Here is a 24945-nt window from a genome sequence, read left to right on the forward strand (position 1 = left end):
CAAATCTGCAGATGATGCCAAGATTGGGGACATTGAGGAAGGAGAATGAGTTGTAGTGGGATCTGGACCAGGTGGAAAAATGACTGATGGAATTTAATGCAGGCAAATGTGAGGTGTTGCCCTTCAGTAGGACCAACTAGGGTAGGCCTTGCACACTGAGAAGTGTGGTAGAACAGAGGGATCTGGGAATACATGCCCATAATTCATTGAAATGTGTGTCACAGGTAGGTAGGGTTGTAAAGAAAACATTTGTCACATTGGGGCCCTTCATAAATTAAAAGTACTGAGTACAGGAAATGGGATGTTATGTTGAAGTTGTGTAAGACATTGGTAAGGCCTAATCTGGAGAATTGTGTGCAGTTTTGGTCACCTACCTACAAGAAAGATGTAAATAAGGTTCAAAGAGTACAGAAAATATTTACAGGAATGTTGCTGGGTCTGGAGGACCAGAGTTATTGAACAGGTTTAGGACTTTATTCCTTGGAACATAGAAGATGGAGAGCAGACTTTATATAGAGGTAAACAATTATGAGAGGTATAGATGAGGTAAATGCAGGTTTTTTGCACTGAAGTTGGGTGGGACTACAACTAGAGGTCATGGGTTAAGGGTGAAAGGCAAAAAGTTTAAGGAGAACATGAGGGGAAGCAACTTCACTCAGAGGATGATGAGAGTGTGGAATGAACTGCCAGTGCGAATGGTACGTGCAAGTTCGATTTCAATGCTTCAGAGAAGTTTGGATAGGTACATTGATGGAAGGGGTATGGATGACTATGGTCCTGGTGAAGGTTGAAAGATGTAGGCAGTTTAAATGGTTTGGCCTGGACTAGATGGGCCGAAGGTCCTGTTTCTGTGTTGTACTTTTCTATGACTCTAAAGAAATAATAATAATAAATAAACATTAAATATCGAGAGTATGAGATGAAGAGACCTTGAAATTGAGTCCCTTGGTTGTGGGAGTGTTTTAGTGATGGGGCAAGTGTGATGGTTGAGGGGTAATAACTGTTACTGAACCTGGTGGAGTAAGTCCTGGAGGTTCCTGTATTACTATCCTGATGGCAGCAGCAAGAAGAGAGCATGACCTGTGTGGTGGGTGTAATGTATGGATCGATTGATTGATTTATTTATTTATTTATTAGAGCAATGACTCCTCTTAGCTATCTCCCATATGCGTGTTTTTATTTTAATTCATGTGTAGTTGTCGAGACCCAACAAATTGATGATAAGTATGAACCTGAATGTCAGAGAATATCACCAACTGTCCTGACAATTACGGGAAGAAAGAGTGAGAGTTAAACAGTACACGGAAGCCAGTCACAGACATAACAAAGTGATATGTGAATACACAGCACAGTAGACAGTGAAGGATGTGCAACTAGCAAAGTTAAAGTGGAAATAATATGGTGATGGCTTCAGTTGGGAAAGTTGATGAACTCAATAGTGCTAATGAAGGCTGGGAGTTGTTTATCGAGAAGGTTGAACTGTATTGTAAAACAAACAATGTGGATGAGCAAAAGAAAGTATGCATGCTTCTTAGCTTAATGGGTGGCAGAACATACAGTCTCTTATGCAACTTAGCAACTACTGAAAAGCCAGCAAGCAAGACATTCAAAATTTTACAAAATCATTTGAGCCATAAACTGCTGGTAATAGCTGAGAGATTTAGAATTTTACAAAAGGAACCAGTCAAAGAATGAAAGCATTACTGAAGACATTGCAGAACTACGCAAACTTTCCCAGTACTATGATTTTAGAGATGGACTTTCTGATGCATCAAGGGACAGACTTGTTTGTGGCACACACAGTCAAAGCACTCAAGAGACTACTGTCAGAAAGAGATCTATCCTTAGCACAGGCATTGACCATTGCAATATTTTTAGAGGATGCAGCAGAACTACAGAAAAAGAAGTTAGGATGTGAAATGCACAAACTGTCCCTGAATGGTGCAAAAAGCCAGAAATGTTATTGACGTAGCAAATCCTCCCATGGTGCAAATGACTATTGGTTCAAAGAAAAAGTTTGCAGACAGTGTCATAGACAAGGTCACAGAGTGAGTGGGTAAAGAAGAAAAAAAGCACAACTGAGTGAAAAGTTTCAAACACAAAACTAAGCAAATGCATAAAGTGACGGAATGTAAAACAGAATCAGACAACACAGAATCAGACAAAAGTGAGCTGTCATGCCCAGAACTACATAGTATTACTGAAGAGATCACAAAATCATATGGATCATAATAGATGTGTCTGGTGTAAAACTGAAAATAGAGTTAGATACAGGGTCAGCTTTGTCTATAATTTCAGAGGCTGACTAGAACAGAATGTTTTCTAAATTATCATTAGATAAGACCTCAGTGATGCTAAAAACAAACAGGCGAAAGTGTCTCTCATAGCAAACTGAAAATAGACACAACAGTTAAAGCTTTGTATTGAAAAGTGGAGGGCCAGCACTTTTTGGATGTGAATGATTGAGAAAAATCCAACTAGACTGGCACTCAATCAAAACTCTCAATGTGGCGTTTACAGGCAATTATAGCCTAAATGATAGCACTAACCAGAGACTGTCACAGCAGCTAAATGCTAATGAGAAGGGCATTGGTAAACTCAAAGGCATGAAGGCCAGAATTGAATGGAATGAAGCAGCTACACCAAGATTCCAGAAAGTGTGCCCAGTGCCTTACACTCTACATCCTAAGGTGGACGCTGAACTATAGAGCTTGGAGGCATCTGGAATTCTCTCCAAGGTTGAGTGGAGCAATTAGGCCACACCCATTGTCCCAGTGATTTTTTTAAAAAAAGGGAAGGTCAGAGCTGTTCACATAAGTGGGGATTTCAAAGTGGGCATCAACCGGGTGCCCAGGGGCACAGGGGATATTTGTGCAGTATCCCCTGCCACAAATACAAGATGTTTTTGTATCTTTGACAGGCAGGGAGAGGTTTTCAAAGATTGACTTGTCACAAGCCAATCTGCAAATGGAGATTGAGGAGTCAAGCAGGAAGTTTCTCACAATCAACACTCACAAGTGACTGTTCCAGTATAATCTTCTCATTTTTGTTGTTGCATCAGCTCCAGCAATTTGGCAAAGAGCAATGGACCAAGTGCTCCAAGATATCCCAGGAACACAATGTTGTTGACATCATCACGACGGGCAAGAATGTTGAAGAGCACCTCCAGAACCTTGGTAAAGTGCTTAACAGGCTGAGTGAGTATGGTCTGCATGCAGAGAGAAATGAGAGATTTTCAAGAATGAAATCTCATTGTGGACACATCATTGACAAACATGGCTTATGCAAATCACAAGAAGTTTGAAGCAGTGCTACAGGCACCCAAACCGGAAAATGTGTCACAACTCAGGTTGTACTTGGACTTTGTAAACTACTATTACTACTGGTTTCTCCCAAACATTGCTACAGTGCTGCATCCATTGAACACACTGTTGCAGACAGGAGCAAAGTGGGAATGGTCAGAAAGATGTGAAAGAGCATTCAAGAAAACAAAGAGTCTAAAATAACATCAGATGAACTACTTGCCTATTATGACCCATCACTACCCATCAGACTGGCACGCAATGTGTTCCCTTATGGCATTGGAGCATTTTGTCACACACTATGGAAGATGGATCTGAACATCTGATTGTGTTTGTTTCAAGATCACTGATGAGCGCAGAACACAATTATGCACATATTGAGAGGCCCTTAGTCCAGTATGGAGAATAAAGAAGTTCCACCACTATCTCTACGGACAAAAGTTTACGTTTGTGACAGATCACAAGCCCCTTGTGTCCATTTTCAATCCCAGGAAGGGAATTCCAGTGATTACTGCTACCCAGTTACAACATTAGGCACTATTTCTAGGAGCCCACTGTTAGGACAAGGGTACCAAACAACACAGCAACGCTGATGGCTTGTCATGTCTTCCACTGTTGGCAACTGAAGAAGAAAAGGCTTCATACTGTGACCCAGTAGAAGTGTTCCACAACACAGTGGTGGACCAGTTGCCAATAACAAATTCAGAAATACAAAGGGAAACAAGGAATGACCTGACATTGTCAAAAATGTATGAAATCACCTTGTAAGGATGACCAGCTCATGGTAATCCTATGTTTCCAGAGTTTGCAGTGAGATGAGGTGAACTGTTGGTATGTCAAAGAACGCTGGTGTGTTGATCTCGTGTTGTGGTTCCCTCTAAACAGCGCACCAGAGTGTTAGAGAATCTGCATGAAGGACACTTGGGTACCGTCAAGATGAAGAGTCTCATCCAGAGCTATGTGCAATGACCGGGAATAGATGAACAGATTGAAGACTTGACCAAAAACAGTTCAGGATACTAAAAAGTTCAAAATGCGCTCCCACAGGCACTGTCACACCCGTGGGAGGGGCTGTCATCACCATGGCAAAGAGTCCATATTGACTTTGCTGGGCCATTCATGGACTCCATGTTTCTGATTACTGTGGATGCTTATTTGAAGTGGCCAGAGGTTATACCAATGAAGTCAACCACCTCAGTCACCCTGTCTCTGCCCAGAGGGCTATTTTTGCCAGAAACAGCTTACCAGAACAAATTGTAAGTGACAATGGACCACAGTACATGTCAGAAGAATTCCCACTGTTTATGAAGAAAAATGGCATCAGACATTTCAAGTCAGCTCCTCACCACCTTGTAAAAAATGGGTTAGCTGAAAGGTTTATCCAAACCTTCAAGAAGTCCATTAAAGTGATGGAAAAGGAAGACAATTTCCTTTTTGTCTATCAGAACTCTGTTCATGCAATGACAAATCAAACACCTGCAAAGCTGTTCATGAACAGGAATCTGAGATCCTGCGTAGATCTCCTGAAACCAGACCTATGAAAGGAAATGCGGAATAAACAGTTCAACTAGTTGCCAATTGAAGCAGCAGGAAGTCCTAGTGCATGATTATTGAGAAGACAAGTGGACACCCAGTAGTTTAGCTACACGATCTGGACCACTGATGTACACAGTGCATGTTGGCGATCAGACATGGAGACGTCATGTGGACCAGATACTGGATGCTCAACTGAAGAACACACCAGAGTCAACTACATCCAACAAGATGGACACATTACAATCACTGGACTCAGTGATAATGTCACTAATGGCAAAGTGACCCCAGTAACTGAGAACATTGTCTTAGGCAGGGCATCTACCTGATGCCACTCTGCAGATCCAGAGGCGCTATCCCAAAAGAAACAGAGCAACACCCAAAAGACTGAATCTTTAGAACAGTAAAGTAAATTATGGACTTTTATTGTGAAAGCATGTTTATTTGAATGTGTGTGAAAGGGAAATTTAATGTTTTGTACACACAGTTTTATATTACATTAATTTAAAGGGGGAAGAAGTGTAATATATGGACCTATTTATTTTAGAGCATAATCTTAGGGTTATGTTTGATCTGCTAACTATGTATGCACATTGTTCTCACTCTCACTCTCTCCTCCTCCTCCCCCCACCCCCATGTGAATGCACTCGTTAAAGCCATCTCCCATATACATCTTTTTATTTTCAAAGAAATATAGACACAACAGTAGGGGTCCCTGATCATGGACACTCGAATAGGAGGTTTTACCTGTGATAGACTGGGCCGTATCCACTACTTTTTGTAGTGTAGTGTAGGTATAGTGGTTACTTGATAACAAATCAAAACCACTGAGACTAAGCCAGGGTAATTGACACTGTATAACACATTTCCAAATAATTAATTTCTAAATTGGAAAAGTTATGTCCAATCCTCTATTACAAAACCAGTAAAAATAATTGGAATCAGGTTTATTATCACCAGCATGTGACGTGAAATTTGTTAACTTAGCAGCAACAGTTCAATGCAATGCATAATCTAGCAGAGGAAAATATTAATAATAATAAACAAGTAAATCAATTACAGTATATGTATATTGAATAGATTTAAAAAAGTGCAAAAACAGAAATACTGTATATTTTTAAACAAAGTGAGGTAGTATCTAAAGATTCAATGTCCATTTAGGAATCAGATGGCAGAGGGGAAGAAGCTGTTCCTGAATCGCTGAGTGTGTGCCTTCAGGTTTCTGTACCTCCCACCTGATAACAGTGAGAACAATCTTGTAGTGTAACTATACTCATTTGCTTCTATATCCCAACCCACATGACATATTGCCATAATAAATACACCAATAAATATAATGCAGGCAGAAAATAGATGCGTGGGTCCTCAAGACCAAAAAAAAGATACATGGCTCTTACAGTAGGATTTTCCATTCAAGGACACTGGTCTTTCCATACCAGGCTGTGATGGAGCCTGTTGGAGCCTGTCAATATACTCTCCAATGCACATCTATAGAAGTTTGTCAAACTCCTACTGAAGCAGAGATGCAGCTGTGCTTTCTTTGTATTTGCACTTATGTTCTGGGTATGTCAGGAGCAACAAAATTATAGCACCAAGGAATTTGAAGTTGCTAACCCTCTCCACCTCTGATTCTCTGACTCATGTACCTCCAGTTTCTTCCTCCTGAAGTCAATAATCAGCTCCTTGGTCTTGCTGACATTGAGTAAGAGATTGTTGTTGTGGCACCATTCAGCCAGATTTTTAGTCTCCCTCAAATATGCTGATTCATCATACCTTTGATTCAGCTAATGACAGTGGCGTTGTCAGCAAACTTGAATATGGCATTGGAGCTGTGCTTAGCCACAGTCATATGTGTAGCGAGTTGAGCTAAGCACACAGCCTTGTGATGCACCTGTGCTAATGGAGATTGTGGAGGAGATGTTGTTGCCAATCTGAACTGACTGGGGTCTGCAAGTGAGGAACTTGAGGATCCAGTTGCACAAGGAGGTATTGAGGCCAAGGTCTTGAAGATTATTGATCAGTTTTGAGGGGATGATGACATTGAATGTTGAGCTATAGTTGATAAAGAGTATCCTGATATATGTATCTTTGTTGTCCAGATATTCCAGGGTTGAGTAAAGAGCCAATCTACTGCAGACCTGTTGTGCTGGTTGGCAAATTAGAGTGGATCTATGTTGCTTCTCAGGCAGGAGTTGTTATGTTTCATCACCAACCCCTCATAACACTTCATCACAGTGGGTTTGTGTTAATTGGTCTGCAGCAAACCAGGCAACATTGCTAAGTTATTTGTACCATTCTGATTTAAGTACAACCTGGTAGACCAGATGGATGCTGTCAATTACCTTGGTCACAGGTATAGGCAATCCATGGTTTTTGAGTACCATACTTGTGTACTCAGAGACAGCCCTGATAACATTAATTTTGGATGTCTGGCACTCTGTTGTTAAAAGGTTTTAGAATATTTGAGTTAATTAGTTTATCCCAAAGGTGTTTGGACTTTCAGAGGTTTCTTATCAATTACAATGTGTTTCCACTATGTATCTCAAAGGAACTATTTGTCAACCCATGTATTGAAGTAAACAATCTCAGTATAACGATTGAAATTGTACTGAATCACAATTTGATCTTAAGGGTATAAAACTGTGATGTACCTTTAGGTTTGTGAGCCTCTATGGAGAGTGTCTCCAGAACGATGCCTGCTTGTTGTACTGAATAAAGAGTTCTATATCACCAGCTTTCTCACCAGCTCCAGTGTCTCTCCGATGACTTCAATCCCAGTCATGCACCTCTGTTATTCATTATTTATATAAAGAATTTGTGTAGGAATGCACAAGGTTTGATCAATAAATTTGTTGATGACTTAAGATTAAGTGATGTTGATGGTGAAGAAATTATCATAGGATCTTGATAAGACAAGAAAGTTGGCTGAGGAGTGGCAAAGGGATTTCAATAAAGAGCAGTGTGTGTGGATGCATTTTAGAAAGGCAAGCCAATGTAGAATTTAACGAAGCAATGGTAGGCACCGGGGATGTAATGGAGCAGATGGATTTGGGAGTACAGGTGCATATTTCATTAAAGGCAGGGTGGTGGAAAAAAATGTTAAGCACACCACTCTTCATCAGTCAGAGCAATGACTACAAGAGATGGGACATTATTTTCCAGTTGTATAAGTTGTTGGTGAGTACTATGGATAGTTTTGGTCACCCTGTTAAAGGAAAGATGTGGTTAAACTGGCAAGAGTGCAGCAAAGATTTATGAGGATATTGCCATCATCAGCGGGCTTGAGTTACAGACAGAGGTTAGCCAGGCAAGGTCTTTATACCTTGGAATACAGGAGAATGAGGGGTGCCTTTATAGAAAAGTTTAATATTAGGAGAGGCACAGATAGGTGAATGGTAAATCTTTCCCTCGGGTAGAGGGAGAGCAAAACCAGGGTGAGAAGGGAAATACTTAAAAATGACTTGAGGAGTAACTGCACACAGAGGGTGGTGAGTATATGGAAAGAGCTTCCAGAGGAAGTGGTTGAGGCAGGTACAATGGGAAAAATTTAAAAAGCACTTGGATAGGTACATGGAGGGGTGGGGTTTAGAGAGTTATGGGTCGACTGCGGGAGATAGAGACTTAACTGGGTGGGCATGGAATCATTGGGCCGAAGGGCCTCTGTTCATGTTGTACTGCTCTGTTACTCTATAAATGGGATAGCCACAGAGTTCAGGGATTAGATGGTGAGAAATCGGTTCAGTGTCCAGAAACATTTTCTGAAGCAACATATAGATGGTGCTCCTGAAAAAAGGGCTGTTAGGAAGTGAGAATGGGCATGTAGTTGATGTTTTGGGAAGAGTAATTTAGGATCAGTGACCATAATTCCATTAGTGTCAATATAATTATAGAGCAAGATAGAACTAATCTTAAAACGAAGATTGTAAATTGGAGTAAGGATAATTTTGATGGCATCGGATAGAACTTGCAAGGGTTGATTGGGAGAGGCTGCTTAAAAGTAAAGCAACATCTGGCAAGTGGGAAGCTATCAAAATTGAGATGGGGAGAGCTCAGGGTCAGCATGTTTCTGTTAGAGTGAAAGGTGAGGACAGCAAGATTAGGGAACAGAAAACAAACTGCTGGGGGGGAGGGTAATTGTCAATGTTTTGAGTCAAGATCTTGCACCAGGACTGAGCAGACTTGGAAACCTTGGTTGATGAGAGATATTAAGGGTTTGATTAAGAAAAAGGAGACATAAAGGGCCATAAGATATCCCAGGCAGATAAGATGAGGGTCAAATCCTAAAAGGTTCCTTAAGTACATTAAGAACAGAGAGGTAATTAGGAGAGATGAGTTCCCCTTGAGGATCATTGTGGTGATCTGTATGTGGAATTATAGGAAATGGGTGAGGTCTAAAATGAATACTTCTCATCTTGTGCATCTTAGAAAAGGACATGGAAGCCAGTGAGTTCCGGAGAGAACAGTGATATTCTGGAGCATCTCAACACTGCAAAGGATGAGATATTGGATGTCTGTAACAATATTGAGAATGACTTGGTACATTTTTGGAAGTTAAACAGGACAGATGTGCATAGTGACTGGCAAGACCCCCCAAGCAGTTTTGATGAACAGAGAGATCTTGGGGTATAAGTACAATATTCCTTAAAAATGACAACAGAAGTAAACAGAATCTATGGAGGGGAATAAACAGTTCACATTTCAGACCAAGACCCTTCATCAGGATTGTTTATTCCTCTCCATAGATGCTGCCTGACCTGCTGAGTTCCTCCAGCATTTTGCATCTATTGCTCTTGATTTCCAGCATCTGTAGAAGCTCTTGTGTTTACAAATAGACAGAGCAGTGAGGAAGGCATATGGAATGATTTATTTCATCATCTGAGGCATGGAGTATGAGTTGGGATGTCGCATTATAGTTGCACTAAATGTTGGTTAAGCCACACACTGTGTGCAGTTCTGGTCATCACACTATAGGAAGTGTGTGGTTAAGATAGAGAGTACACAGAAATTTCTTTAGGATGTTACCTGTATGAGAGGGCATGATTTATCAGGAGATATTAGATGGACTTCGGAGTAAAGGAGGCTGAAAGGTAATGTGGTAGACATATATAAATTTGAGAGGCATAGATTGGATAGCTGGTGTCTGAAACTATAGGGCACAGATTTAAGGTGAAAGGGGGGAAGTTTAAAGGAGATGTGAGGAGTAAAGGTTTCACAGTGAGAAAATGGTATATGAAATAAGCTGCCAGAAGAGGTGGTGGAGGCAAGAACAGTAACACATTTAAGAGGCATCTTGACATGTACTTTAATGAGTAAAGTACAGAGAGTAGGAGAATTAATACAGGTAAGTAGGATTAGTGTAGTTAGGCATGATAGTTGGCATAGGCCTGATGGGCCAAAGCCAAAGGGTTTGTTTCTCAGTTGTATTATTCTATTACTCTAAGTTTCCTGTGAGCTCACATGGCCCCAAGATGAAAGCCACTAAAAAAAGTTGAGACCCTGTTCAGTGTAGGAATCTGATATCAAAACCTGGTCATATTTTAATGGATGGAAAATGAACACACTGTTTTGAGAAGGAACCTGCTGATAATGAGCAGCAGTAAGGAAGAGAAACTGGTTGAAACAGGTTGTTTAATCACATTTATTTTGCAATATTACTTGCAAACTGTTGTAGTGCACTGGGTGCAGTATATTCAGATCTGCCATTAGATTTTACAGAATTATTTTATCACTCCATTGCATTGAGATAAATTAAAAATATCAGTGTAACAGCATCAAACATTTGATAACATCACACACAGATTTATTAATAGACAAGTATTTCCAAAATAGCCAATTTCAAAAGTAAGGATATCTGGATTTTAACAATGAATGATGTATAAATATTTTTAGTTGTGTAGAAATTTTTAATAGGGGCTCGATGAACATAAGAAATGAAGCAATCTTGATCATGTAAATTTTTACCATCAATTTATGCATTCTAAACGCTAATCCTCTTAACGTACAAAGCAAAGAAAAATACCATGCGTGAAGGATTATACACCACTGATTGATGCTAGATTAATCCCTCATGCAGGCCATCATCAGCTTCAACAGAAGCCATGAGTGAAATGGACAAAAGTAGTTCTCGGAGATAAAATCATGCGTTGTATATAAAGTCAATATAATGACCACAAACTTTCTTGACTATCCCAAAAATGTAATGAGAAAAGGGATAATTTTCAAAATGACCTTAGTTTAAATGAAAGATCATAAGACCACTGGTATTTCCATGTCTGTACTCAATTCCAAATAACTGTATAAAATATTTAAAATAATGTCTTTGGGTTGTCAAGCAATTTGAAATTAATCATATTATAAAAATGGGTTGAGTTATACAATTAAACAAGAACAGAATAATATATGTTAAATAAAATACTTTGCCTTTCATTTTATATGGCCACATAGTAAATGCATTGTCATAATAACTTTTAATATTAGTTTAACCTTTGATGTTGGGAGTTGCTACTAGAGTTGCTTCCTCAGAGCTCCAGTTTACTGGTTCAATGCTGACCACTGGTATTGTTGGTGTAGAATTCATAAGTTCTCACTGTCACTGTGTTACTCCAATTTCCTCCTATATCCTATTTAAATTTGCCACTGTAAATTGCCCCTAGTATGTGTCAGTGAGTCTGGAATCTGGGGGGGAGGAGGGGGGGGGGGGTGGAATCTGATGGAAATAAGAGAAGCACAAAATAGGGTTAGTGCAAATGGGTGCTTCGCACAGATCCAGAGGGCCAACACACCTTTGCATCCTGTACAATTCTCTTGCTCTACAAACCTTACCTTATAAATTCTAATCCTCTATGGATTTGCTTCCAGTCTATGAACCCTCATCGAGTTATCTGACATTCCCCCTTCCCTTTTACCCCACCATTGGGGATCGACAATCTTGGTAATATTCCTTGCCAGTTATGCAAGGATAAAGGAACAAGGAAATGTTGTGTAGGATGTGTAAAGTGAGGCATCGGGGAGAGGAAGGAGGGAAATGTTAAGGGGGAATTTTCCCTCCAGGGCCTGACACAGTGGTAGTGGGCTGAAACTGTTAGGAAGGTTTTTATGGGTAAAGTAAGATAGTGGGACAAATCCATTTGTGAGAAATATGGAGTACTGTAATGCAAACTGTAGAGGGAATGTGGGGAGGTGAGAAAGTAATGCAATGTGGGAAAAGGGGTATTATGAGAGATGTGTGAGGGAGTTAGGTAAAAGAAGAGCTGTGTAGCCAAGACGGGTATGGACACAGGATAAAGTCAAGAGGTGGAGCATGATAAATAATTATTTTGTTCTCCTTTGCACTTGTGCACAGGAAATTACATTAGCCAATCTTGAATCTTCAATAATGTAAAGGTGGAAAGAGAGGGTATGGTGAGGGACAAGAGAAATGAAGGGTATTTCTGCTATTTTGGGAGCTGTAATGGAACATTATATTTTGAGAGATTGAAGTTTCTTGTTTCATTCTTTGGGACTATAGAAATATATTCTTCATTTGTCTGTTCCTTGATAAATGTTATAATGCAAATACATTTGTAATTAGACCAACATAATTAAAGCATCCATCTTCATCCAATTATTGGTAATTCTTTCATATCATTTTACACCAAACCGAAGTGTACCACTTTCAGAGTGCTGTTCTTTCCAAGTTCCTGTCGAAAAAGATCAAGTTTTCATCAACATTAGGTATAAATTGGTTTGTGTCGTGCAAAAATAATACCTATATTCCTCTTTTGCATATAATCTAATAAAGACAGTTGTAAGGTTTCAAATGTCTTTAATTATCTTGGAGATTTTTACTGTATAACAGCTATTAGCATTTACATACTGGCCTTGCACTAGTTTCAACGTTCTTGTACTTCGAAGGTTGCCCGTCTAAGTTTAGATGAATGTTGAGAGCACTTTTTCCCATAGACGCTGCCTAGCCTGTTGAGTTCCTCCAGCATTTTGTGTATGTTGTTGAGAGCACCAGCAGTTTTCTATATTTGCTGGGGCCACTTTCAAACAACTTGGGGAATTTTTAACCAACCATTTGAAAACTCTGGTTCTGCACCAGCATGTGGGCTTTTGAGACAGAATCAGATCAAGAATGAACTCCCACTTCGTGTCAATTAGCACCCATAGCAGCTTACCGTCAAAGGGAATGTGGCAGAATTTAAATACGATGATACTTAAACATTAATTTGTGACAGAGTGGCACCATGTGTTGTCCCATTATAGAAATTGCTTTAGGGTCACAAGTTGACTGGTGTCAGAAAATGTCTGGTCAAATTTTGAGAGTGAAGCAAAGTAATGAGCAAAAGGTCATTATGGTGTTTTATTCCACTGAAAAATAAAACTGGTACAAGATTCTGGTGTCCAGATTGTGATTTTCCCCTACCTTCCTAATAACACCACCACCTGCCCACCAATTACCACCTCCACTTGGTTACCCTAGCTGAGACCCACCTCTAACCAAGCAGTGAGCTCTGTTGTGCAACTTTTTGTAGCTTAATGTTAAATTATTTCATTGCATTTGCAGATATTTAAACATCTCACCTGCGCTTCTCCTCCTCCTCCACCTCCAGAAGTGTTACCTTAAAAAATACGTAATATATTATTTTCCTTATCCAATGCCATTTTAGATAGTTGATGCATAATGAATGACATTCATGAAGTTTACAACATGCAAATATTTAAAGTGTGCATTATTTTGAATAAAAGGCAAACTAATATTAACAGTTACATTAGCAATGAAAATGGATGAAAAAGTATATAATGTTGCTGTTACTTTTAATTATGATCAGTAAGATTACATTATAAAATGTCAGAGAGCTAAAAGCTCTGAGGACATTTTTAAAAGATTAAATCCTAACTAAATTTTGAGGTTTTAAATATATTCCTACTACCTGTGTGCATTTATTAGAGTTTATTTACCAAGTAGCAAGTTTTCCAAATACTATTTTGCTTCTTTCAAACATCTACCTTAAAATCTTCAGGCATGTGCCATAATTGTTTACAAATCTTTTATTGCACATTTTTATACCAGTTGATGTCTTTTACCTGCCTGGATCCAGGCTGACGGGTCACCTATCAAGCCTGAACCATAGGTATTGAACTCAAGTTCACTCTCTGTATCGCCCCTCAAGTTATGGCATGAAGGCCTGATCAGGAGAAAACAATAAGTTAGCACTTAAATTGATATTATTTGTTTACATCAGCTCTCTGATGCATCACCATTTCAAATAACTGGAAGTACTATTTCTGCAATATATCCAACCTCGTATTTATTTTTGGACAGGTTCCTCATTGATTAGTGCCACAATTCTGTGTTCTGCCATGTGTAATCCTATGCAGGAGTACATTGGGGAATTGGCAGTGAAGAGTAAGCTAATGAGGTCGAGACTTATGCATTCCCACTCAATGGTTATTAATTGTGGAACTACTATTATCTTCCTAAATCTAGATCAATTTATTTTTTCTATTTCAGCGTATCTGGTAGTGTTGCTGACATTTATTCCCTATCTGAGAGATCATAATAGATTGAGTTCAAGAACCGCGAGATAGTGGTGCAGCTTTATGAAACCCTGATTGGATCACTCTTGGACCATTGTGTTCAGTTCCAGTCACCCCATTATAGGGAGCATGTGGAAGCTTTATAGAGGGCGCAAAGGAGCTTTACCAGGATGTTGCCTGGATTAGAAAGCATGTCTTATGAGGATAGGTTGAGTGAACTAGGACTTTTCTGATTGATATGAAGAAGAATGGGATGTGACTAGTTAGAGGTGTATAAGATGATGAGCATATATCAAGTAGATAGTCAGAGATTTTTTTTCTCAGGTTGGAAATGGCTAAGATGAGGGGGCATAATTTTAAGGTGATTGGAGGAAAGTATAGTGGGGATGTCAGTGGTAAGTTTTTTTTTACACAAGAAAAAATGAAGGGTAATGTAGGAGGGAAGGGTTAGATTAATTTTAGAGTCAGCACAACAGTGTGGGTGGAAGGCCCTGTAGTGTGCTATTATATTCTATGTGCCAGCTTGGGTGGGGAGTTCACCTCAGCAGTGTTAAGGGAATATCATCATCCCCCTCAGACTGATGTATCTATCACCCTTGTCCTTTTGTGTGTTACTATTCAGAAGTCTGCAAAGTACTATCAAAGAGTTGCTGCAGTGCATTTTGTAGCTGGTAAACAATGCAGCAATGATGTCTTCCAGAATACTGGAGAATATGGTAATAATATTGTAACATGAGACTTTCGTGTTCTGGGTTCTCAGTATCTGGCATCTGTGAGGGACAAATAGTACGAGACATTGAGCAGCCTTAGCCCGACTATTGCTCAGGTTGTGTTGTATTTGAATACAAACCTGTGGCACTATGAATGGAACTGAATATTATGCCAGCATGAAGGAAAATCTCCATCTGAGTTAGCATGAATGGGTGTTCATTGATGAAACAGCTCAGAAAAGGAACTGTATATCTGACAGCCTGTGAAGAATTTCATCCCTTCTGGCTTCAGTTTCAGGAGGTTTCCCTATTTCAATGATCTCCATCATTGGTAATATTGGTCTGCCTATTCTAAGTTGAAATATAATAGTATTGGAGCCAGCTCAGATTTGTTTGATTACTGGCATAGGGGAATTGCCTAATGGGGAAAGGTAATGGAAGTTTTAATTGAGAATAATGAGAGGTTGAAACATGGGATTCTAGAGTTGTGGGGGTGGGGTGGAAATGATGCAAAGTTGTTTCCCCTCATGGGATTGAGGGAGGAGGCATAGCTTCAAAAACAGAGTTATCCATTAGAGAGCGATAATAGGCATTTTCTCTTTGATGGCAATGAGTGTTTGGAATTCTTACGCCATCTGTACCGTTAACTATATCCAGACTGAGGCAGAAGGTTTTTGGTCTGTCGAAGAGTCTGGACAGCAGGCTGGCAAGCAGAACTGAGAGCAAGACCACATAAGCTTCAATCGTATGGAATCGCTGATGTTGAACAGCTTGTTGCTGCTCCACTTACTTACCCTGCCTTGAAGTTGAGGGTAGTCCCCCCACCTTACCTCTTAGTACGTCTGTACCAAAACTGTAATAATGTCGGCAGTCACTTATTTTATGGTGAGGTGCAACCGAAGCCACTACCACCCCACCAGTCTCCACATCCTCTTACCCTATCCTCCTGCCACCTTACCAGGGATAGGGTTCCTCTTGTCCTCACCTACCACTCCACCAGCTTCTGCATCCAGCACATAATTCTCCGAAACTTCTACCACCTCCAACGGGATTCCACCACCAAGCACATCTTTCCCTCCGCCGGCCCCCCCCCCCCCCCCACTTTCTACTTCCCTCGGGGATCACTCTCTACGCGACTCCCTTGTCCATTCGTCCCTCCCTGCTGATCTCCCTCCTGGCTGTTATCCTTGCAAGGGCTACACCTGCCCCTACACCTCCTCCCTCACTACCATTCAAGGCCCTAAACAGTCCTTCCAGATGAGGTGACACTTCACCTGTGAGTAGACCCAACATAGATTGAGAGATTGCTTCACTGAGCAGCTACACTCTGTCCACCAGATCTCCCAGTAGCCACCCATTTTAATACCACTTCCCATTCCCATTCCAATATGTCCATCCATGGCCTCCTCCACTGTTGTGATGAGGCCACACTTAGGTTGGAGGAACAACACCTTGTATTCCATTTGGATAGCCTCCGACCTGATGGCATGAACATCGATTTCTCAAACTTCCGGTAATGCCCTCCCAACCCCCTCCTTCAACATTTCCCCATCCCCTTTTCCCTTTTTCACCTTATCTTCTTGCCCACCCATCACCCCCTCTGATGCTCCCCTCCCCTTTTCTTTCTTCCATGGCCTTCTGTCTCTTTCACCAATCAACTTCCCAGCTCTTTACTTCATCCTTCCCCCATTCACCTATTACCTTGTGTTTCTCTCTCCCCTCCTCCCACCTTTTAAATCTACTCCCTAGCTTTTTTCACCAGTCCTGCTGAAGGGTTTCAGCCAGAAACGTCGACTGTACTTTTTTCCATAGATGCTGCCCGGCCTGCTGAGTTCCGCCAGCATTTTGTGTGTGTTGTACTAATGAGTGTGTTATTGCTGAGAGCATTGTGCTTTTTTGTCACTTTCCTTGACTCATTTGGATCAGCCCTGCTTTTTTTGTAGTAGAATATCTGGGCAGTAATATCAATATTGTTGCTGTGCTGGAACAGTTTGATAGAGGCAGGGTAGTTCTGGAACACTACTATTCAGCTCTATGGTCTTGCTTTATTTGGTATCCATTGGCTTTACTATACTTGGCTGATTTGTGACAACATTAGAGTGAATTGTACTATATGAAGACTGGTGGGTTAGGGTGTAGGCCAAGAAGGAATATCCACTTGACCTATGATCCCTCTAAGCCAGTGGTTCCCAACGTGGGACGTATGCCCCACAGGGGAGTAATTTGATTTTTAAGGGGGGCAATTCGAGAATGAGTTATTAACAGTGAATTTTTTCTAGTAAGTCTGTGTGAGTATGAGTGTGTGTGCGAGTTAATACATATGTGTACATACAGTATGCATACATAAAAATACTTGTGTGTATGTACATGTGTAATTGCGTATGTACTGTATATATAGTGTATCACCATCATTACAACCATCAAATGGCTTTCATAATTAAATTAATGAATTGACTGATGTAGGAAGGAACGAATGAACAAGTCCAAACGCGTAAGGAACTCGTACGAGGTCGCGCCAATGCTGCTTTTTGCAGTAGCTTTCGGTTCTTGGTGGTGTGAAGGTGTGTACATTGCGTCATCTCTTTTAAACAGTGTATCTGTCTTTGTATGCTGTAGAAACGAATCGGCATTGTTTTATTTATTTATTATTATTATTTTAATATCACTTAATGTTCTTTTTTTTTTACAATTTCTTAGTAATTTCTTCCTCAGAACTTTAACAGTCCTTTGGTTCTTTTATTTTTCTCTTTCATGAATGCCATGTTCTTTGGAAGCTTGTTTAAACCAAGTTAATGGTCTTTTAGGCTTCCTCCAGGTGAATAGGAGTTCACTTTTTGAATAATAAGAATTATATATCACCACAGGGGGCATCAGGATTTTAGAGGTGAGTAGGTGGGGCATGGCCAAAAAAAGGTTGGGAACCACTGGTCTTAGCTGTGCGCGTATGTGCACACACACGTTTTTCAACCACCGCACAAAGGAAATTAATGTGTGCACAAAAGGTTAGTCACTTAAAATAATGTAGTAATTAATAATTATACTTATTGAAAATAATCTTTTAGCTAAATATTTCTGTTAACTAGTTAGTCAGCTTTTCAAATACCACAATGCACATCACTAATTTATGTCACCTCACCTTTCCTGTTCCTGTTTGTACAGCTGCATCACGGCGGCAGCCATCTTTGGCGGATAGTGTTCATATCGTAAAGTTTGCAAAGATCTGTTTCAGATCCTGTAGATAGCTTACTAAGTTTTTATTGAAAAAAATATTGATTCACTATGTCGAATTCAAAAGAAGCAAAGGGTGTGAAGCACAAAAGAAATGCAAGTTTGTTTAAAGTTGAATGGTTTAACAAAATAGAAACTGCTACACTGAAAGCTCATGAGGTCATGAACGTTCAGCTACGAGAAATATTTATGTATGATTCAGAAACTGGAGTTATCTGTTTGTATTGTTGTGATGTGAAAGTTGCTGGAGAATTTGCTTGTGGAAAGAAATGGGATGATATTTGGAAATTTGACTTCTGGAAGTGTCATTTGGCAAGTAAAACGCATTTGGACCGTGTACAAAAGCTTAGGCAACAGAACTAGTCATTACCTGTTACAGGAGTGCTACGCATATTACAGTTGAGTGAAGATGAGCAAGGGTGAAAACGATCAAACCCAGAGGAGATCAAAGTCTAAAATGTCTAAAATATGATTTTCTAGCTGAAAATACTGTATCAGTTAGACAGTCTCATGATTTCAAATTTTCCATGTAAGAAAAAAATTAAATCAATTGGATGGAAGTTCTATTAGTCCAGATAGAGTTTACAAAGAATGGGTAAATGCCAAAGACAGGAGAGAGAGAAAAAATAACTACAGTAAATGACAAATACGAGGGATGATTGGTAAGTTTGTGGCCTAGGGTAGTAGGAGTCAATTTCAGAAAACCTAGCACATTTATTTTTCAACATAGTCCCCTCCTACATTGACACACGTAGTCCAGCGATCGTGGAGCATACGGATCCCTTCTTTGTAGCAGTCGGCGTCTTGGACCTCCAGAAGTGGTCCACAGCAGGGGTGATTGATAAGTTTGTGGCCTAAGGTAGAAGGAGATGAGTTAACTTCTACCTTTCTGCATAATCACTCAGAGTTGAACTATACGTGCATGTAACGAGAGCTGTATAACTCATTTCCTTTGACCTCAGGCCACAAACTTATCAATCACCCCTGCTGTGGACCACTTCTGGAGGTCCAAGATGCTGACTTCTACAAAGAACTGATCTGTATGCTGCACGACTGCTGGACTAAGTGTGTAAATGTAGGAGGGGACTATGTTGAAAAATAAATGTGTTAGGTTTTTAAAAATTGACTCCTTCTACCTTAGGCCACAAATTTATCAATCACTCCTCGTATGTATGTTATTTTGTTGTTATTCTGTGCAGTTTTATGTTTTATGTATTTTGTAAACCTACATAATCTGTGCCATGTGTGCATTCAGTGCGCATATACTTTTGTCACAGGAAAAAAATTTGCACAATGTAAGATTTTTGCGCACACTGACTACTAAAAATTAGAGGGAACATTGCACTTGACACTTGTGACTGAAAACTGCTTTTGCTTCAGGCTTTTTGTCAGGATAGTTAATATGCAAGCGGATGAAATGTTTTCTGGATGTTGGCAACAGAGTTATTACAATCAGATCAGCCGTGATCTTATTAAATGATAGAGGGTGAGGGGACAGTTGCCTCCCAGTGTGTGTGTTTTCCTATGTCCTTGCCTGGGTGTTGTCACTGAGAACGAGGATGTCATGGAGCCTTTGTCCATTAGTTGTTTCAGCAGTGGGATATGGCTGTACAATCAAGCTTTAAGCTGACCTTTGGGTTTGAGAATTGTTTTAAGATTGCTGCTTCCACTGCTTAGCATGTAGGTTCTCCAATTTGGCAGCTTGTTTTTACATACTTGAGTCTAGATTGGTTCACTAGCTTGGTATTAATGGATCTACAGGTTTTGGGTAGAGTGGTGGAGGAGTTCATTTAGATTTTTCTATATGGTATTTCATGCTTCACACTTCTTGCTATACATTGTCTAGTAGCCACATCCTTCAGTATGTGATCATTTCAGATGGTTATGGTCGAACTGTTCCTGGAGATGTGCACTGATTTGCTAGCTTCCAACCTGTCAACCCTACCCCCATTCCCCCTCAAGAACATTCCATGTCCACAATATTTCTTCCAAGTGGTGTTCAGCTTTGACTAGTAGTGATTCAGCAGTGCTGGAAATCAGGAGGTTACCACATCCATTTTTGTTATGTTACAAATGAAGGACAGGGACTAATGTTGAGGACTCATTGCCAATACACCATCCCATGACATTAACTCTTTGCTGACGACTTCAATAAAAACGAATATAGGACATATCCAAATATTTGAACACCAGCTGAAAATGTGATTTTTGTAATATATTTGTTCTCATGAGGTGCCTCTGAAATTTTCATTTGGGCATTTCAGAGGGCAATCACATAGCATAAGCTCAAGCCATGTTTGGCCAGACAAGGAAAGGACATGAGCAAATCAGTTTGGTGAAATCTGTTGTTCATTTTCAATTTTAAATTTGTTTAATTAACAATTTAAATGCCTCAGCTGCAGTGACGGGATAGGAATTAATGCCTCTACACTATTATGATATCCTGGTCCTATAAGCCTAATGCAAAGATGCAGCAATTTACAAATTAACCCATAAAGCTTCTGTAGATTTGATATACAGTATCAATGACACAATTCAATCTCACTGCAAACACAGCAGTAGCCTTAATAACATTAATTGCATGTTCCTGCCAACAGTTTAACCTGTGGCCCTTTTTCACATTTCCTTGTTAATATTTGTTGATGTCCATAGTATTTGTAACTACAATAGACAACTGGAGTTTGAATGATACCAAGCTTTGTTTGAACTGGCTGCCTGCTGACACATGATAAAGATCTGGTCAAAACCCTGACAATTTTTTTGTTATCTTCAGTCTTCCCATGCATTACAGCTTAGGGCGTGCTGCTGCAATTTCTGCTCTTTGATTGTGAAGTGATTGTCCTCTTCATCAGCTTTCCCTCAGCCAAATAAAGCTTCAATTTTACTGCTATTCCATCACCATAAGCTTTATTGGCTGGATAGAAAAGACAATGACACTTCATCTGAGACTAGATTAGGCTGAGAAACAAAAATGAAAGGATTGTTTTCTTCTCAGTCTGTTTATCTTTGGTGTAGCATCTTGATCAGCTGCATTACTAATTCAGCAGTGGGCAGCATTCTGATTTTTGGCAGCCAAACTGTTCGGACTTTTAAACTGTTCAAACCAGCTTAATCCTGTCCATCCTCTCTTTAAAGTATTCTTTTAAGTTGAATGATTTTGGAAGAAAGAAAGTACAAAGGAGAAGCAGCCAGTTTAAAGGAAGTCTGTCAGGACTTTCAGTGAAATGGAAGATTGTGAAGAAAGTTGGGGACAGTTCCTCATGGGCAAGTTTTTAAAAGAGAATGGGGTCTGTTGGGACATTCTGAGGAGCAGGACATTGCTTTGGTTATTAGTAACTTAGCAAGGGCCAATAAAAGAAGTTAGGTTTAAGCAGAGTGAGCCACCATTAGAGTGGGAGACTTTGGCATAATAGGCAGAGGCTAAGGGTGCTGAGTTGTTTAGAATGATTTATTTGATTGTAGAACTTAGACAGGAGAAGTTAGAGCCAAAGATATAACAAGCTCAGCAAGAAAAGGCTAAGTAAGTGACCAAGGTGAATGCATAAGTCAAAGGTTTCAGAGAAGAGGAACAGGCAAGTACAGGTAGATCCTCAGTCCTTGATTCAGTGTAAGTTAATGTGGTGGAATGATACTCCTGTAAACTGTGGGATTTCAGGGTATCTAATAGCATCCCTGATGACTGCATCAATGGGAAGTACACCCAACTTCAGCTCCTGACTGACCAGGGAAAGGAACTGCAAACGGAGCTGGTTGTACTCAAGATCATCGGGAGGCTGAAACCTCATAGATAAAACTTTTACTGAGATGGTCAGAGTTCAGGCTTCAGAAATCAGATGGATGACTACCAGGGTAAGTAAGGGGAGTAAGCAGTCAGTGCAGAGTACCCCTGTGGCTATTCCCCTCAGCAACAAGCAAATCCCTTTGGATACTGCTGGGGGGATGACCTAGCAGGGCAAAACAGCAGCAGTCAGACCAGTGGCATTGTGGCTGTCTCTGAGGCTCAGCAGTGAAGGGTAAAGTCTGCCAGAGTGTTATTGATAGGAGACATGATAGTAGGGAATGGACAGGAGATTCTGTAGCTGTGAAAGAGACACCGAGATGGTGTGTTGCCTCCCAACTGCTAAGGTTCAGGATGTCTCAGAGTGGCTGCAAATTATTCTCAAGAGGGAGGGTGAGCTGCCAGAGGTTATAGTGCACATTGGCAATAATGACACAAGTAGAAAGGGGAAAGAGGTCCTGCACAATGAGTATAAGGAGTTAGGGAAGAGGCTGAAGTACTCCAAGATCATAACCTCTGGATTACTCCTGGTGCCACATGCTAGTCAGGGTAGGTATTAGATGACAGTACTGATGAACGAGTGGCTAAGGAACTAGGGCAGGGGCCAAAGTTTCAGATCCTTGGATCATTGGAACCTCTTTTGGGGCAGGGGTAACTTCTATAAGAGGGGCGGTTGCTCCTAAACTGGAAGGAAATCAATATTTTGGCTGGAGGTTTACTTAATGCCACTCAAGAAGGTTTGAGCTAATTTGGCAGGGGGATGGGAACCAGAGCAGCAGGCAGACAATGAAGGAATGGAGAGGAAGGTAATTTTTTTTCAGCACTACAGTCAAATAGGCAATAGAGGCCTCATTCAGGTCATGGAGAGAGATTTAAAGAAAAAGCTTTCGTAGGATTTTGGTTTCTTCAGCAGCACAGTTGCGATTACGCAGCCAAGTTTTTGGAGAGGCCATTGTGTGAGTGGACCAGGGTTGAAGTGGGGAGGCTTTGTCTCATCAGGCTTTGATGAGAACAGGCTTGGGCAAGGTAAGTATCTGATGAGTTTCTACTTCTTTCTTCTCCTTCTACGAAATACTAAAGGGGGAGGTTGAGCAGCCAAAAGTCTTGGTGTATATTGGCACCAATTACATAGGTAGGAAAAGTGAGAAGGTCCTGAAGAGAGAATTTAGAGAGCTAGGTAGAAGCTGAAAAGCAGGACCACGTACCAGGTGAGGGTAAGAACGGGATGATTTGGCAGATTAATGTGTGGCTGAGGAACTGGTTCAGGGGGCAGGGTTTCAGATTTCTGGATCATTGAGACCTCTTCTGGGGAAAGTATCTATACAAAAGGGAAGGGTTGCACCCGAACCGGAAGTGGACTGATACCCTTGCGGGTAGGTTTCCTAGAGCTATCGGGGAAGATCTAAACTAATTTGGCAGGAGGATGGGAACCAGAGTGAAAGGGCTGTTGGTTTACAAGCAGAGGCAGTGTGTAGTAAAGCTGTTAGGAAGGCCAGGCAGATGATAGGGCAAAATTACAGTCAATGGAACACAGCAGGCCAGGCAGCGATTGAAAAGGGTGACAAATATAGGATTGAAGACATTATATTTGCATTGATGCAATATACGGAATAAGGTGGATGATCTTGTAGAACAGAGATTGACAGGTGTGATATTGTAGGCGTCATTGAGTTGTGGCTGAAAGAGATTTATAGTGGGAGCTTGACACGCAAGGATACATATTGTAACAAAATAAATGGCAGTTAAGCAGTGGCCCTGTTGATAAAAAATGAAATCAGATCCAAAGAATGAGGTGACATAGGACCAGAAGTTGTAGAATCTTTGTGGGTGGAGTAAGAAACTGCAAGACTTGTATACAAGCCTCCCAACAGTTCCCAGGATGTGAGGTACAAATTACAATGGAAGATAGAAAAGGCATGTGAAAAGGGCAACGTTACGATAGTCATGGGGTATTTCAATATGCTGGTGGAGCAGGAAAATCACCAAGAGAGAGAATTTTGGGAATGCCTACGCTTTTTAGAGCAGCTTGTCATTGAGCCAACAAGGAGATCAGCTTTTCTGAATTGGGGTTGTATAATGAACTTGGATTTGGTAAGGGAGTTTGAGCCCACTAGGAGAAAGGCAACTTTGGACTGAGTGTAGTGTAATGAATCAAAATATTAGGGAGCTCAAGGGAATCCTTAGGAGGCAGTGATCATAATATTATAGAATTCACCCTGCAATTTGAGAGGGAGATGATAAAGTCAGATGCAATCAATATTACAGTGGAGTAAAGGGAATTACAGAGGCATGATGAAACGGCTGTAACGAAACCCAATTTTTCTCAGGATCAGTAAAGTATGTCAGTCTGTATGAGCAAGGAGCTGGCCAAAGTTGATTGGGAAGGAACACTAGCAGGGATGATGGCAATGCAGCAAAGGCTGGAGTTTTTGGGAGCAATTTGGAAGGTGCAGGATAGATACATTTCAAATAAGTATTATTCTAAAGGCAGGATGATGCCACCGTGGCTGACAAAGGAAGTAAAAGCCAACATAAAAGCAAAAGTGAGGGCATATAATAGAGCAAACATTACTGAGAAGTTAAAGGATTGGGAAACTTTAAAAAAAAAACAGCCAGAAGTGGAATAGATGAAATATGAAGGTAAGCTAGCCAATAATATCAAAGAGGATACAAAAAGTTTTGTTCAGATATATAGAGTAAAAATGGCAAGGGTAGATATTGGACCACTGGAAAATGACACTGGAGAGGTAGTAATGGAGGACAAATTGAAAAAGCATTTTGCATCAGTCTTCACTGTGGAAGACAAGCAGTATGCTGGAAGTTTGAGAATGACAAGGGACAGAAGTGAGTGCAGTTGTTATTACTAGGAAGA

The 24945-nt window shown here is 40.4% G+C and overlaps 1 protein-coding gene across 4 annotated transcripts in view; it reads right to left on the minus strand.

The window, feature by feature from the left end:
* Window positions 1-10459: 10459 nt before the first annotated feature.
* The window catches only part of wdpcp (WD repeat containing planar cell polarity effector), a 179791-nt gene continuing 165305 nt past the window's right edge, over window positions 10460-24945 (minus strand). For 3 of the 4 annotated variants that reach the window (XM_073051201.1, XM_073051199.1, XM_073051200.1), the window contains 3 exons: window positions 13905-14005; window positions 13401-13438; window positions 10460-12514 (listed from right to left, as the gene is read on the minus strand). In XM_073051201.1, coding sequence (XP_072907302.1) covers window positions 12464-12514; window positions 13401-13438; window positions 13905-14005 — 190 coding nt within the window. In that variant the 3' untranslated portion in view covers window positions 10460-12463. The remainder of the gene's footprint in view (window positions 12515-13400; window positions 13439-13904; window positions 14006-24945) is intronic. The other variant, XM_073051202.1, reaches the window with a different exon arrangement.

The sequence above is a fragment of the Hemitrygon akajei genome, chromosome 7 (assembly GCF_048418815.1).
Source record: "Hemitrygon akajei chromosome 7, sHemAka1.3, whole genome shotgun sequence".
Classification (NCBI taxonomy): Eukaryota; Metazoa; Chordata; class Chondrichthyes; order Myliobatiformes; family Dasyatidae; genus Hemitrygon; species Hemitrygon akajei.